The 16519-nt window shown below is 34.7% G+C and overlaps 1 protein-coding gene across 2 annotated transcripts in view; it reads right to left on the bottom strand.

The window, feature by feature from the left end:
* LOC115210515 (kinesin-like protein KIF25) overlaps positions 1 to 16519 on the bottom strand; it is a 550198-nt gene that overhangs the window by 202433 nt on the left and 331246 nt on the right. For both annotated transcript variants that reach the window (XM_036502198.1, XM_036502199.1), the window contains one exon: positions 16343 to 16492. In XM_036502198.1, coding sequence (XP_036358091.1) covers positions 16343 to 16492 — 150 coding nt within the window. The remainder of the gene's footprint in view (positions 1 to 16342; positions 16493 to 16519) is intronic.

The raw sequence follows: 16519 nt of genomic DNA, 5'->3' as shown, positions 1-16519 counted from the left end.
GTCTTCAGTCATTTCCTTGGTGAGACCTAAAGTTCGAAGGTCGTGCTTCACCACCGTCAGAAGTAAAATAATTTGAATAACATCTATGTTTAACTCCTTTCATTTATTTATATATATTATACAAAATATTTCACATCAACCCGAAGTTTCAACCTTTACAAACAGGGTGTTACATCCTTATTACTTGCATGAATTTTTGCTGCCCTAGTAACTGTTTATTTATTTTTTCCGTGTTAATTGTAAACAAGGGAAAAATACACACATCCATTTATATATACATATATATATATAAATGGATGAATGAATTATCCTTTGTTTACCGTTAACACGGAAAATTCAATAAACAGTTACCAGGGTAGCAAAATTCACGCAAGTAACACGGATGAAGTGACCTATTCAAAGGTAGAAACCCCGGGTTAATGTCCAGTAATTTGTGTAGTATAAGTAAATAAATGGAGGTGAACGCAAATGTTATTAAAATTATTTTACTTTCGACATATGTTTCGAAGACAACATTGGTTTTATTCCAAAGGAATAAACAGTATAAAATGCAATCTTCTCATCAGGAAAGAAAGAGAGCCTATCTCAACAAGACATTATAACAATAACGATGACTGCATAAATGATAAACAGAACGTTATTAAGTATTTTTAAAAAACCGTTTGTAGATTCAACATCAAAGGCAGATACTAGAAAGAGAAGGGTTAAAGAAATAATAAGTAGAGAACAAATAAAGAGGGATACGTTTGTTGAAAAGATGTACAAAGGCTTAGAAGTAGATTTCTCTATTGAAGTAAAGTGCAAGTTAAACTAACTGTTCAAACTATAAAGACTGGTATAAATCACTTATATGAGCTAAAGGTATGTTTCTGCCAGTGTTTACATTTGTAAGATCACTGTATTAGTGATAAACTAAACTGAACACTTATAATACATACTTACTACATTATTTCAATTGATGAAAACTCCTTGTAAATTCTCTCTCTCTTGTATGTATGTGTGTGTGTATGTTTGTATGTTTATCTATCTATATTTTGTTCCCCCTCTCTCTCACATTTCTTTGCCTTCTCTTCTTGCTCACTTTCCCTCCACTTTTCACTTTACTGTGTCCCTGTCATTTTTTCTAGCCCCTCCTTAATTCTTCTGTCCCTCTGCCTCTACCTCTCTCTCTTCTCTTCCCATGTAACCGGCATTCAGCCAACCCTGATCTTTCTTTCTTGGTCTGGCCGTTGTCCGTGCAACATCAATATTCCTCCCTGTGCTTGTGAAATCTTGCATCCCTGCCATAAAGCTTCATTTTCACACACACCAGCTTAATTTCATTCGTCCTTACTCAAAAGACACCTGTTGTTATGTCCTGTTATTATTTTTATTGTATTCGTGTAATGTCCGTTTTTTTCCGTCCTTGTTTTTGTATACATTTGCTGCTTTCTTCCAAGGAATCTAATGCTCTTAGCTTAGTTTTTCCTTGGGGCTGGTCAGATTGGAACAAGCTCAAGTATAATCAGCTGAAATTGCAAAGATAATCTGGTACTCTACTGAGGAAAGAAAACTTCGAATGAACCGTCCTTGTTTACTCTGTATCATCTATCTGGATGTTTTGTTGTCCCATTTTTGTATCACCTGTCTGGATGTTTTACGTTCTTGTCCCATTTTGTATTTTATATATATATATAAGAATATTTTGCATAATAAAATAAAAAAAACCAGGGCTGTATATATATTAGAGCATTTATAGATAGACGATCTTACAGCTGTTTCTAGAATATTTATTAATAATATCCCTTCATCGGAGACGGTGTGAGAGGAAAGTTAAGTCATAGTTAGTTTAGATGCGATACAAAATAGAGAGTGAGGTGGAGGAAAGAAAATAGATGCAAGATATATATGGGTATTGAAGTTGTAAATCCATTTTATAGGCATATTCGTATATATACAATATGCCAATATCGTATGAGTAAAGTCCAAAAGTCCAACAGAGTTTAAAATGAGTCCTTCCAAATATAGATTTTATAAGCAATGTAAGAATCCCATATGAGTGAGAAGTATGACTTAACTTTCCTCTCACACCATCTCAGATGAAGGGATATTATTAATAGATATCCTAGAAACAGCTGTAAGACCTATCTATAAATGCTCTAATATCTATACAGCCTTGGATTTTTATCTTATTACGCAAAAAATTCTTATATACTCACGCTGACATAGAACTAACATTGAACCCTTTATTCGCAATATCACCGAGTCTGGAACTTAACTATGGTCTGTCTATAGCGCTTATTCAGCATTATCTGACACATTTGGGCCACAATGACACCATTATCTCTTATATATATATATATATATATATATATATACATATTCTTTTACTTGTTTCAGTCATTAGATTGTGGCCATGCTGGAGCACCACCTTGAAGGGTTTTTAGCTATAGAAATCAATTACAGTTCTATATTTAAGAGATGAAGAATTATGCACATTATTTACATTTGACGGATGTTTGTTCTTATCTTGTTTTGTTGTTAACATGATGTTTCAGCTGATATACTCTCCAGCCTTCATGAGGTATCTTGGGGAAATTTCGAACCTGGGTTCTCATTCCTAAGGTATTTTTCGATGTTATTATTATTATTGTTGTTCTTGTTCTTGTTGTTCTCGTTATTATTATTATTATTATTATTATTATTATTATTATTATTATCATTATTATTCAGGTCACTGCCTGGAATTGAACTCGGAATCTTGGGGTTAGTAGCCCGCGCTCTTAACCATATCCCATGGGCATATGGCACAGTGGTTAAGAGCATGGGCTACTAAACCCAAGATTCCGAGTTCAATTCCAGGCAGTGACCTGAATAATAATAATAATAATAATAATGACCACATCTCACTCCTCTGGAACTTCGCCATTCAAACTGACAGAAAGATAGACGCAAATAGGCCAGACATCATAGTAAAAGACTTCAGACAAAAAACATGCTTCCTCATTGATCTGACTGTCTCAATCGATATAAACATATCTGTCAAGACCTACCAGAAACTGAGCAAATATAAAGATCTGGAAATAGAAATCAGCAAAATGTGGAACCTGAAGACTAAAACAATACCTGTTGTCATAGGTGCCCTGGGAATGATAGCAAAAGGGGCTGATTGCTACCTAACTCATATACCAGGAAACCCCAAAATCGCAGAAATTCAAATGATAGTGCTCATGGGAACTGCTCATATCCTACACAAAATACTTTCTATGTAATCTCAAGTTTTAAAATAAACATAATTTTCGTATGGTTTTTTAGGCATTCACTAGTACAACACTAAGTACAAAACCAAATATATGGCACCCAAGGCATAACACCAACATGAACTTCCAACTTGTTGTCTCTTGAGGTCTCTGGGTGAGACTTGGAGCCAGCTTGTGCAAATGTAAAGCAAAAGTCAAACATAGAATAATAATAATAATAATGTTAATAATAATAATAATATTAATAATGATAATAATAATAATAATAATAATAATAATAATAATAATAATAATAATAATAATAATAATAATAAATTGAGAAAATGTGGCATCTCAAGGCGGTTAGAATACATATTGAGAAGAGCATTGTCGATGTGAGAACTATTACTACCCATGTATTTTAATTTAACTTAAAAAAAAAATTTTTTTAAATGAACGAATTATTGAGTTTAGTTTAATGGCCTACCAATGTATACTATGAGTTTCTTTGCCCTAGGAGTCGGGAAGACACTCGGCAAGAAATGGAAGCAAATTTGAAAGAAGAAAATAAAAAAAAAATAATAATAATAATAATAATAATAATAATAATAATAATGAAAATAATAATAATAATAATAATAATAATAATAATAATAATAATAATAATGATAAAAATAATAACGTAACAGCAATAAAGGAACTTGAACAGGAACAAGCCTATAAATACCTAGGAATAAATGAAGGCTCTGGTATCCAGCATGCAAGCATGAAAGAGAAGGTTAGGAACGAATGTTATAGAAGAGTTCGAGCAGTCCTGAAGTCTGAGCTGAATGCATATAATAAGGTGTTAGCCATAAATTCCTTAGCAGTACCAGTTGTTCTTTATAGCTTCAAGGTGCTTAACTGGAATACCAGTGAAATAATGCAAATTGACAGAAAAATCTGCAAGCTACTGACTTGCAATAAGATGCACTATCCAAAGGCAGACGTGGATTGTCTTTAGCTTCCCAGAGCTCAGGGAGGTCGAGGTTTGATCCAGCTTGAACTTACATACAAAACCACCACAATCGGACTGGCCAAATACCTTGAAGCAACCAACAATTGGATGCTAAAACTTGTTGAAAAACATGAAAGACCGAAAAAACTTCACTCTATTCTGAAAGAGAGCAAAAACTTCGCTACTGATCTCTTAAATACCTACCAGATTGATCAGGCTGAAGGAAATGCGCCAACTGCTGCTGCAAAGAAAATAGAATTAATTGCAAAGACAAAAGCACATGAAAAATTAGCTAGCAGATGGGAACAGAAACCTCTACATGGCAAGTATATGGCCTGTAGCAAACAAGCTGATGTCAACCAGAAACACATGCACCAATGGTTACGAAGCTCATGGCTAAAAGCAGAGAGTGAAGGTTTCATATTAGCCGGAACTACCAAGCCAATGTGATAAAAAATGGAGCTGACCCAAAATGCTGATTCTGTAACGATGAGATTGAAACTATAGACCACCTAATCTCAGGGTGTAGATTCTTAGCACCTGTAGAATATAAAGCAAGACATGACAGAGTTGTCCAGTACTTACATTGGACAATATGTCAGCATTATAAAATCAAAACCACTGACAAAAGGTATAAACACCATCCTGAAGCTGTGACTGAGGGAGAAAATGTGTTGATTCTATGGGACTTCCCTGTACATACCAACAAAACTATAAAAGCTAATAAATCGGATGTTATTATAAAAGATCAGACAAAAAAGATGTGTTTGTTAATTGACATGAGTATTCCTTGCGATCACAATATAGCGGCAAAAGAATTTGACACGATCAAATATAAAGACTTGCTAATAGAAATTGAAAAAAATGTGGCAACTCAAGGCGACTACAGTACCAGTGATTGTAGGATGTCTAGGAATGATAAAAAAAAGGTACTGAAACCTATTTGAAAATGATACCAGGCTCACCATCCCTACAGGAAGTGCAAAAAATCGTATTAACTGGAACGGCTTATGTACTGAGAAGAGCATTATCGCTGTGAAAATGAACATCCACTCATGAATTTATTTATTTATTAATTTTCAAATACATATTTTACCTGTGAATTTGCGTATGTAATCTGGGAATGCATAGAATGAGCTTCTTGTCCTAGGTGTACGGAAAACACTCAGTGAGAAACGGAAGAAAATTTGAAGAAAGAAGGGAAAAAAATAATAATAACATCGAAAAATACCTTAGGAATGAGAACCCAGGTTCAAAATTTCCCCCAAGACACCTGATGAAGGCTGAAGGGTATATCAGCTGAAACGTGTTTACAAACAAGATGAGGACAAATATCTGTCAAATGTAGATAACGTAAATCAAACACAGGATTTATTTTTAAGCCTAGTACCTATTTTATCAGTCTCTTTTGCTGAACACACCAACACCAGTTGTCAAGCTGTGTTGGGGGACAAACATAGATACAAAAACACACATGCATGGATATATACATATATATATACAATGGACTGATTTCAGTTTCTGTCTACCAAATCCACTCCTGAGGCTTTGGTTGGCCCAAGGCTATAGTAGAAGACACTTGCCCAAGGTGCCACACAGTGGGACTGAACCTAAAACCATGTGGTTGGGAAGCTTGGGAAACAGCCACATGATATATAATATATATATATATATATATATTCAGATATTCATTTTTGCGTAATTTAAAAGTCAGTGTGATAAACAACGAGAACTTGGAACTTCATGTGTTCATGTTATTGTGCTCATATCATTTAGTAAGAATCCAGAGTTTGGATATCTCATATAATACATATAGAAGATAAAACAAAACACGAGAGATTGCTTATAAGATATTTAGTCTTAAGTGTATTTCATTAACAAAAATAAAAAAATCGATATTTATTACAAAATGTAAATTGCATAATCAAGATATATTTTTGAATTTCCTGAGATATATAACCTTTATGCATAACATTGCTGGCTTGTAGAATTCTAGACAAAAGTAACTATCATGGAGATAGTGACTACCTATCTAGTAATATTACATAAAATATTTACATCTCTCTGAAGATATGACAATATGTCTTGATTATGTTACTTATATTATGTGCCTCCTTAAAATTTTTTGTTATTGAAATATGTGTAAGTGATGTAACTAAATATCTTATAAATAATTCCTCGTGTCTTGTTTTATTCTACACACACACACACGTATGTATACATACATCTATATGTGTGTGTGTGTATGTGTGTGTATGTGTGTGTATGTGTCTATATATATTTCTTTATTGCCCACAAGTGGCTAAACATAGAGGGGACAAACAAGGACAGACAAAGGGACTAAGTTGATTACGTTGACCCCAGTGCGAAACTGGTACTTTATTCATCGACCCCGAAAGGATGAAAGGTGAAGTCGACCTTGGCGGAATTTGAACTCAGAATGTAACGACAGAAACGACAGTCTATATATATATTATATTTATATATATGTATGTAATATATATATGTACATACACACACACACATACACACTTTTTTATAATTAAGTTGTCAGACAAGGTATATAAGATACATTTTAGATTGTTGAGAAGCAAGTTAGAATTGTTTTTGTCTTAAACATGTTTGTTTAATGCATCAGTTTATAGCAATGTAGTTTTGTGCATCAGTCTGCAGACTAATATACTTCTATATGCAATGTAGACCTGATGTGTCCATTTGTTGCTATTTCTGTTTCTAATATCTGTCAGAAACCTTTCTATGAGAACAGACAACAAATATACAAAACAACAAAAGTAAAAAGAACCTTTAAAAAATATTTGCTGATATGATGAGAGTTTTTAAGTTTAAATTGGTGTGTTCCTGGAGGTTGAAGGTAAATACTGTAATAGCAATTGCTGTAAAGTGTGGGGTATGATTACATCGAACAAAGCTGATCTGGTTTCAGTACCCAGTGGCTACTGTTCATATAACATCTGGGATAGTGTAACTAATATGTCATCATTATCATCATCATTTTAACATGAACATTTCCATGGCTTCATGAGTTAGACAGAATTTGTTAAGACAGATTTTCTACAACCAGATGCCCTTCCTGTCACCACCGTTCATCTGTGTTTCAAAGAAACATACTATTTCTCCATGACTAGATATGTGTTTCATGAATGACTTCAAATGATAAACACCACTTGTATGATGGTGAAACTTACTTACAACAATCACACGATATGAAGATAAGGGAACACACACACATATGCACGCACACACACACACACACGCATGCACACACACAACAAGCTTCTTTCTGTTTTCTTCTATTAAATCTACTTATAAGGCTTTGGTTGGCCCAAGGCTTATAGAAGTTACTCACCAAGATGCAGCATAACTGTCTGGTAATTGACAGACACATGATTTGCTTCCCCTGAGTTATTCTGTTCACCCATTTTACTCAATAAATTATCAAATTATGATATATCATTTGTAGGCTCATTAACATTTCAGGTGTTATTTAAAAAGACATACAGTGGAGTCAACACATTTTTTCAGACACTGCAGATGTAATGAGTATAGCCACATAGTGATAAACACACTTTTTGAGTAAAACAATGTGGATATGTGCATAACATTCCTGTTGTGATTGCACCCACCCACTGAGGGTATATGTAAAAATTCAAGTTGAATTCACAAAAATTTTATTAAAATCATGTGACAATATTTTTCAGACAATGCTACTCAGCTTCAGTAGTCCATATTCTTGCCTTTCTTTTCAAACACTTGCCCTATTCATTCATTGTACCAGACAAACATGTTCATTATAACATCTCTTTTTGTTTCTATCAGTCTACCTTAGGCTCCTAAAATCTGTTTCCCTATAATCTGCCTTACTTGTCACTTCTGGTCTGTCCACATAGTCCATGTTTTCAATTATGTTCAAGTCTGGACTTCTCCATGGCCATTCCAGTAGACTTATTTTGCATCCATTCCTCGACTGTTTTTGACACATGACCACTGTTGGAGGATGGAAGTATATCCCACTCCTTGAATATGGGGCAAGGCTCTCACTTGTTGTTGCCTTTTCTCCAGTACACATGACACAGTCATCTTCATTCAACTTTGAATTCTCTTCCCAAGCAACATTTTCATTTTTTCTTCTCTTCTTCTTCCAGTTATAGTCATTCCTTAACATATATTCTACCGTAAACTTCAAACTCTTCAGATCAACAGCTATTTTTTCAGGTTTAGATCACTTTCTCTTCCTTCAAACTAAAGAACCTATTTCCTTTAAATGCATTTTCATTTGAAAGAAGATTTTTTCTCAAGTAAGAAAGGTTTCTTGGTAGATAACACTTATTGCACTATTGCAAGCTGCCTCTGCACAAGAAAATTTGCATAAAAAGTTTGAAGGGATTGTCCAAGGTAATGTTAAAATAAACATTGTGCTAATGCCTGAAAAATAATGTCTCGTAATTTATGTTAAAATATGCAATAAGTGCTCACATTACAGAAAAGACTGAAACAAGTATTTTACTTTCAGTTTACAATTCACAAATATATGCTAAAGTAGCTCCACAAAACGAACTTTCTAGAACTAAAATTTTTCTGATGGCAGAAAAAATTTGTCGATCCCCTGTATGAATATATGTTCGATAGAATAATTCATGAATGGAAATAGGTATTTTTGTTAATATTTCATTATTAGCTACTACTTTAGAAATTAGAAATTCCTTATTTTCAACAATGGTTAATTAATATTTAAATATCTTTAATGATAGTGCTGAGAAATGAAAACAGTTCAGTAAGAGAGAGAGAAATAATACCGTCATTACATTTACATATATATGTGTGCATACTGTTGTTAAATCCACATATGTGTGTGTGCATATTTCGACTACATATATATATATATATATATATAGGACTGCCATGTTATGTTGGCAAATAATCTTTACTCTCTCTCTCTCTCTCTATATATATATATATATATATATATATATATATATATATATATAGTTCAAATGTACAGAAAAGAGAAGATGAAGATGAGTGAGGAAACAACAAGCAGGTGTATTAGTTTGATGCTCAAGAAGAATGGAAAATGTTTTGACCCTACACTCTTTCACAGAAAGGGATGAGAGGAACAAAATTGAGAGAAAATGAAAAATCAAAGAGAAGGAAAATGTCTAGGGATTAAAGGTTTAACATAATAAAATGACCATATATATATATATATATATATAAATATATATATATAGTATATAAATTGGACATGGGCGATCATTGTATTCTTGTATTCTTTCTTGTCTTCAGGTTCACAGCCAAACAGCTGGGTGGATTCATGTGAAAAATAGCACACAGGTGGAGACGGGTCCATAGATTGTGCTGCCATTTGTATTTTTTTCCTAGTCCCCATAGTTACCGAGAAAATTGATTAAGCGGTAAAAATTTTCAACCACTTTTACCAATTTATAATGTTTGGCTAACATGAGTTAAGTCCCCTTCTTGCCATATCGGAGTGAAAGTGTGTGTATATGTGAGGGAGAGAGAAGTTGTGTTTTGCTGTATGTGTGTGTGTGTGTGTGTGTGAGGGAGAGATAGTAAGTGACAGCGTTCATCAAAAATAAAAATGTAAAATGTTTTCTTTTTTCTTAAACACGAGATATAGTCTTCAAATTTAGAATGTTTTTGAAAGACACTATATTTTATAATCAGATTATATATACTTTCTCACACAACAATTAAAATATATTTATTTTAAGTCACTCATCTATTTATCTATAAAAGGCAGGATGTGTGTATGTGTGTGTATGTGAATGTAATTTATGCATGTCCACAAATTAGCACCCATGTAACTCCAATTTTAGAACATTGGTCATGATCATGGCTGTATTTTTGTCAACTTATTTTCCCTGAGGCACCCATGGATAATGGTAAAAATCGATTTTCAACTATAACTTTTACCACTTTCCACGTTGGTGATATTTGTAAGTTTGCTAATATGAGTCAAGTCACCTGTCTTGCAATGGGGAAAAAGAAAAACAAAGGGTAAATTTTTAGCTTAACACCTGCATGATTTTCACGAAGAAAAAAGAAAAACTCAGATTGTTTATGTAAAATCAAGTACCCTGACCTCCTAATATGCTGCAAATCCCTTATTTTGGTTTGGAAAAAGGGAGGTAGGGGGAGGGAGGACCCACCCATCCCAGACTCATGCAGATCTCTGAGGCAACCTTCTCCAATGCATATCTTCAAGGCAGCCTTGACCGATAGTACCCCTGGGAGGGGTTAGGTCTAGATCAGGATTAGTCGCTGCTTTCAGAGGCTTCTGAGTCCCCTTTCACTAGGTTAGCTTAGACTTATGTTAAGGCTTAATTGTGATCCAAACATAACCTCTTCTGACACAGAGGATTGGCAGCCCTTTTGGGTGTTCTATTTTCCTTGCTGGAAGGGCTCCAAACTCATGGGCCAAGTGGGGTTAGATGATGATGGGGGATTCGAAAGGGCCGGCATGTGCAAACTAATCACTTCTGCTGGTCAAACTCCCAACCCATGCGTTCCCTTTGTGACACTCATTCTGCAGAACTGGGCTGGGTGTGAAAACCAACTTTAAAATATAAATATAGATTTTTTGAATCAGCAATGTTGTGTTCATTTGAGTCCTATTCGGGGTGTAAAATCAATAAACTGATTCCTTACTGGATTTCCTAATCAAATTGTCTGCAACCCATTTTCAGCCAAACATTTACCAATTTCAATGGATTTCGCTCAAGTTTCACATCAGTGTTACTTAGTTTGGTTTGAAACAAAGTGCTTGATTAGCTTAATAATCCTAACTTAATCCTGGGCAATGCTGGGCTATACTGCTAGTACATATATATATATATATATATATATATATATATATATATATATATATATACATCGGTGTTTCATAACTTGAGATCCTAGTTGTAGTTGATGTTGATATTTCATAATTGAAAGACCCCACTACACTCTTGGAGTGGTTGGTGTTAGGAAGAACATCCAGCTATAGAGACCAAGCCAAATCAGGTTGGAACCTGGTGCTATTCTCCAGCTTACCAGTTTTCAGTCAAACCATCCAACCCATGCCAGCATGGAAAATGGACGTTAAATAATGCTGCTGATAATGATGATGATATATATGCAGAAAGACAGACATTTAGGGACAGAGACAGGCAGAAGATGCAAACCAAACTTTCAGTTGTGATAGATGGAGAATTGTGATAATGAAAAATATAAAGATAGATATTGCTTGGCCGGGAAGGGCTGGTATTTTCCTTTATAAGGAGTTATGTTTAAGATAAAACTGATAGGGTGGTATTATGAGACAAAACTGATAGTATGATAAAAAACATAGAAAAAACTGAAGAGAGAGCCATTTCAAATAAACTTTTTGTAAATTCTACTTGGTGAAGGTGAAGGTGGAAAAGAAGTTGCTACTCTCAGTAAATTTACTGGAAAGAGGTTGGCAAGAATGCTTTTTATGTATGGGTTTGCTCACAACATATGCTTGTAGATGGTTCATATTAAGAATACATCAGTAGCTTAGATGAATAATGTCAGTAGTTTAGTTGATAGAACAACTAGAATACTCATAATTTATCTCCAACAATCAAGTGACTGTCACTGACAAGACCAAGGAGGGTCAAAATCATGTGACCTGGTGGTATCAGTGCTAGAAGCGGCAAGGATTTATCTCTCTGCTAGTAATAAAAACAAGAGTGCCTTTTGCAACAGAAGTGGATATGAGAGTTTCTCTCATGGTATCTACAGCAGTATAAATGTTTAAATGGGGATATTACCTCATAATCTAAAATGATGGATGATATATGTAATTTATTTTCATTGAGTGTGTGTGTATATATATATGCATATATATGTATATACGCATATATATGTATATATATATATATATATATATAATCATATATGCTTGCACATATTGTACTGTTATTGCTCAAAGTAAGGTAGGTTTTGCAGGCTACTGCTATTGAACCGAACACCAGGTTATATCAGATGCTATGTTTTGGACATTTCCATACCCTAATAGAGGACAAAGGCAACTTAACTACTCTGATGTTACTGGTGGAGACACAACATGAAATCAAGGTTTTACCAATGCAAAATAGAGGATGGAGATTCCTAATGTGGCATTGTGAAAAGCATCCTGGTTGGTTATGGCTGCTTGAAGAAGATACATCAACTGTTTCTTAATCATTTAGTCAAGATTGAAAGCAGTGCCTAATGACCCTTTCTAGAGCCTCTGAGATAGGTTGAAAGGAAAATGGAAGGTATCCCTAAACTGGAGACATTGTCTGAGTACTTACAACAAAGTGAACACTGACAGAGACATACAAGGTGGTGATGTTAAACTGGGTGAGTGATGAAGCCAACATTTGAAGTAGGCCATAGCAGGATTTGAACCCAGGCTGCAGAGAGTTGAAACAAATACATATATGCATATATATGTGAGTGTATGTGTGTGTGTGCGTATAGATATGTGTGTGTGTGTGTGTGTGTTTGCATATATGTGCATGCACACACACAGAATTACATATCTTTACTAACAGTATGCCTACATGTATCTATCATCCTCACCTCATCTCTGACACACTTGATGGTTGGTAAATATATAAAGGAAAATCAAATTTCTGTTTTCAAAAAATTATTTTATTTCTTTTCTTTTATTTTTTAAGTTCATTTTTGTGTTTACTTTTATAGTTGTTATTGTTGTTGTTGTTGTTGTTGCTGTTCTATATCTATTTAGATATGTTAGTCACATGTCAGATGTGGCTCCATATTGTAACAAAAAAAGAATCAATTGCAGCAGATGTTTGTTTGTTTGTCTCTTGTTGATGTAGTTGTTTTGTTGTTGCAGTTGTTGTTGCTGCAGTAATTGTTGTTGTAGCTGTTGCTTTTGTTACTATTATCATTATTGTTACTATTATTATTATTATTATCATTATTGTTACTATTATTATTATTATTATTATTATTATTATTATTATTACTACTACTATTATTATTATTATTATTATTATTATTATTATTATTATTATTATTATTATTATTATTGCTATTGTTATTAGTTCTGTCTCAAGTCAACCACTCAACCATTCTATCATTTCACCAATGACTGAATATATTTCAATATTTATATTCATTTGTTTATTTTCTTTGTATCAGATTAGAAAACAACAAACAACTCTCATACCTTTCCCCCTCTCTCCCCATCATCATCATCATCATCATCATCATTATCGAATGACTGATTGAAAGTTATCCCTTTCTCTTCTTTTCCCTACCTCCACTCCACTCTTTCTCTTCTATTATCTCCACTCCACTCCACTCCTCCACTCCATTTTATTCCATTTAGCTTATTTCTACTCCACTTGTCTCTGCACTCTGTATACCTATCCACGCCACTCCACTCAATACCTCATTTCCACAACCTCTACTCCACTTCACCACCTACGCTTCACTCTTTCTTCTCTTCTACTTCCATTCTCTTTACTCCACTTCTCTATCTACATTCCACTCAAGTCCACTCTAGTATCTTTACTCTTCTCTTCGTAAACCACTTTCCTGCCTCTACTCTTCTACCTCCACTCCTCTACCATCACTTCTTCACTGCCTCTACTCCACTCCTCTACCTCCACTCCAGTCCACTCAAGTCTACTCCTGTATCTCTACTCCTCTCCTTTGTAAACCCCTCCACTCTCCCTCTTTCTCTCTCTTACCTTCCACTCCCCTTTGGAAATATCACATGCTTCAACTTACATCATGAGTTCAGTTTCATCAAGGTCCACCTTTCCTTTCATCCTTCCTGATTTTATTTCAAATGAGCTTCTGTCAAATTGCTGTTTGACCAAATAATTGAAGCATCAATCAAAAGTCCTTGCAGAATGTCAAGCCATGTCCAATGTCCCTTACATCCCTCTTCAGCTGAATGACCCTAACCTAGGAGATTTATGGGTGCTGGTGACACATAAAAATCACCTGTGCCAGTGCCACATAAAGGCACAGATGCTGGTGCTGTGTAAAAGCACCAGTACATGCTGTAAAGTGGTTGTCATTAGGAAGGGCATCTAGCCGTGCAAACCATGCAAAAATAGACATGGAGCCTGGCCAGCTCTTCAACTAGCCAGCTTCTGTCAAACCATCCAGCATGGAAAATAGACATTATATGATGATGATTATGATGATGAAGATGATGATGATGGTGATGGTGACAGCAATGTTTACTAGTTGGGCTTGTGGAAATTCCATCTCTATAAATATTCATATTTCTATTTTAAGGCAGGAATTTATAGATCTATATGATATTGTTCCATTTAATTAAAGATTTTGATTATTCTGTAGTTAAGGTTGTTAAAAAAAGGAACTCTCAAACACATTATGACAGAATACGTAGTTGTAAATGGAATTGTAAAAGGAAGACTTTGACTGCTTCTCTTGCCAACATTTCTAAATTTAGTGTAAGAAATATTTTCAAGTCTTATGCCAATTTAGTCACATCCTTTTTTATATTCTGACTTCAAATTCTGCTGAAGACTATTTTAATCTTGCATCATTCTCAGATAGATAAAATAAAATACTATGAGCAAGCATGACTGTGTGGGATGAAGTTTGCTTCCTAACCATATGGTTCTGAGTTCAGTCCCACTGCATGGCGCCTTGAGAAGATGTCTACTAATATAACCTCAGGCAGGCCAAAATCCTGTGAGTGGATTTGGTAAATGGAAACTGAAAGAAGGTCATCAGATATGTATATAGATAGACAAATATGGGGAGAATTCACAAAAGAAAAACAAAAGACGAAGACAGGTGGTGTAGACAACAAACAGATGTATTGGTTTAATGCTCGAGAAGTGAAAAAATCTTTAACGTTTCGAGCCGACGCTCTTCCACAGAAAGAAACATAGAAAGAAACAAGGAGAGAAAATAAAGAATGTGTAGTGGCTAGTGATCTATCATGGCAAATACCAGACAGATGTCTATGTGTCTTTGAGTTGGTGTTTGTCTCTCACCACTGTTTGACAACTGTTGGTGTTTTAACATCCCTGTAACTTAGTTGTTTAGCAAAAAGAGACCACGAAAATAAGTACCAGGCTCCAAAGATAAATAAATAAATAAATACTGAGGTCAATTTGTTTGACTAAAATTCATCAAGCTGGTGCTTCAGCATGTCAGCAGTTTAATGAGCGAAGCAAGTAAAAGATAAAGATAAAAGATAAGTGAAGTTCTAGGGTTCACATAAATTTACGGTCTTGTATTTAACATAGGGAACATTATTTTTGCAGGGTGCACAATTGGCAAAATCATAAGAACATTGAACAACAAAAGATTATGTAATATCTAGTTCAAGCCCTTTATGTTCAGAGTTCAAATCCTGCTTTGGCCAACTTTGCCTTTCATCTTTTCTAGATTATTAAAACAAAGCGTCACTCAAATATTAGCTTTATGGTAATTATAGGAATTAGTGGGTTAGCTTTTCTGTTGTTCTTGTGGAGGCACAGGCGACTCTAATCGAGCAAACTGTGTTCAAAATCATTCTAGCTATGACCAACCTGTCTTATTTACTATCCAAGAACACATAATCCATTGTGTTCTTTTCCAAGGGATCATTTCTTGGAAGTCAAGGTGTGATTTGAGGTAGATTTTACAGCTATCTCTTGCAGAACAGGTGGACATGTAGAGGTTCTCTTGTTCATTATTTTAGTTTGAAGTGTTACAGATTAGTGATTAGGGAATGGTGACATGTTTGACATGGAATGTGGGGATGTTTGAGGCAGTGGAAGAAGTTGGGGCAGGGATCCAGATAAAAGACATATAATGATGGCAATGATACAGATGGCAGCAGAACTGAGGATAATGATGAGGATGATGAGTGATAATAATAATATTGATGGTGATTATGATGATGAGGATGATGATGAAGATGAGGATGGGAGGATGGTCGTGGAAGTGGTAGTAGTGGTGATCATAGAGGTGATAAATATATAATGCCAAATGATGATGATGGTGGTGTGGCACTGGTGGTGGTGCCATGGTGGCAGCAGTGGTTGACAATGGTACAATGCTAAGTAATGTATAATGTAAGTTATCTAACCTGAACAGTTCCCTCATAGCTCGAGGTATCACGCCCTCATCTGGATGTGCCTCATGGCTTAGGTTGTAGTTCTCATTCTTGTGACTTCCAAGCATTGTATGTGTTTTGCCACTTCCTGTTTGTCCATAGGCCATTATACATACATTGTATCTGCAAAATAAATACCACAATATCAAG

The sequence above is a fragment of the Octopus sinensis genome, linkage group LG4 (genome assembly GCF_006345805.1).
Source record: "Octopus sinensis linkage group LG4, ASM634580v1, whole genome shotgun sequence".
Lineage (NCBI taxonomy): Eukaryota > Metazoa > Mollusca > Cephalopoda > Octopoda > Octopodidae > Octopus > Octopus sinensis.
The sequence above is the reverse complement of the archived record's forward strand: the minus strand, read 5'-3'. Positions and strand labels throughout refer to the sequence as shown.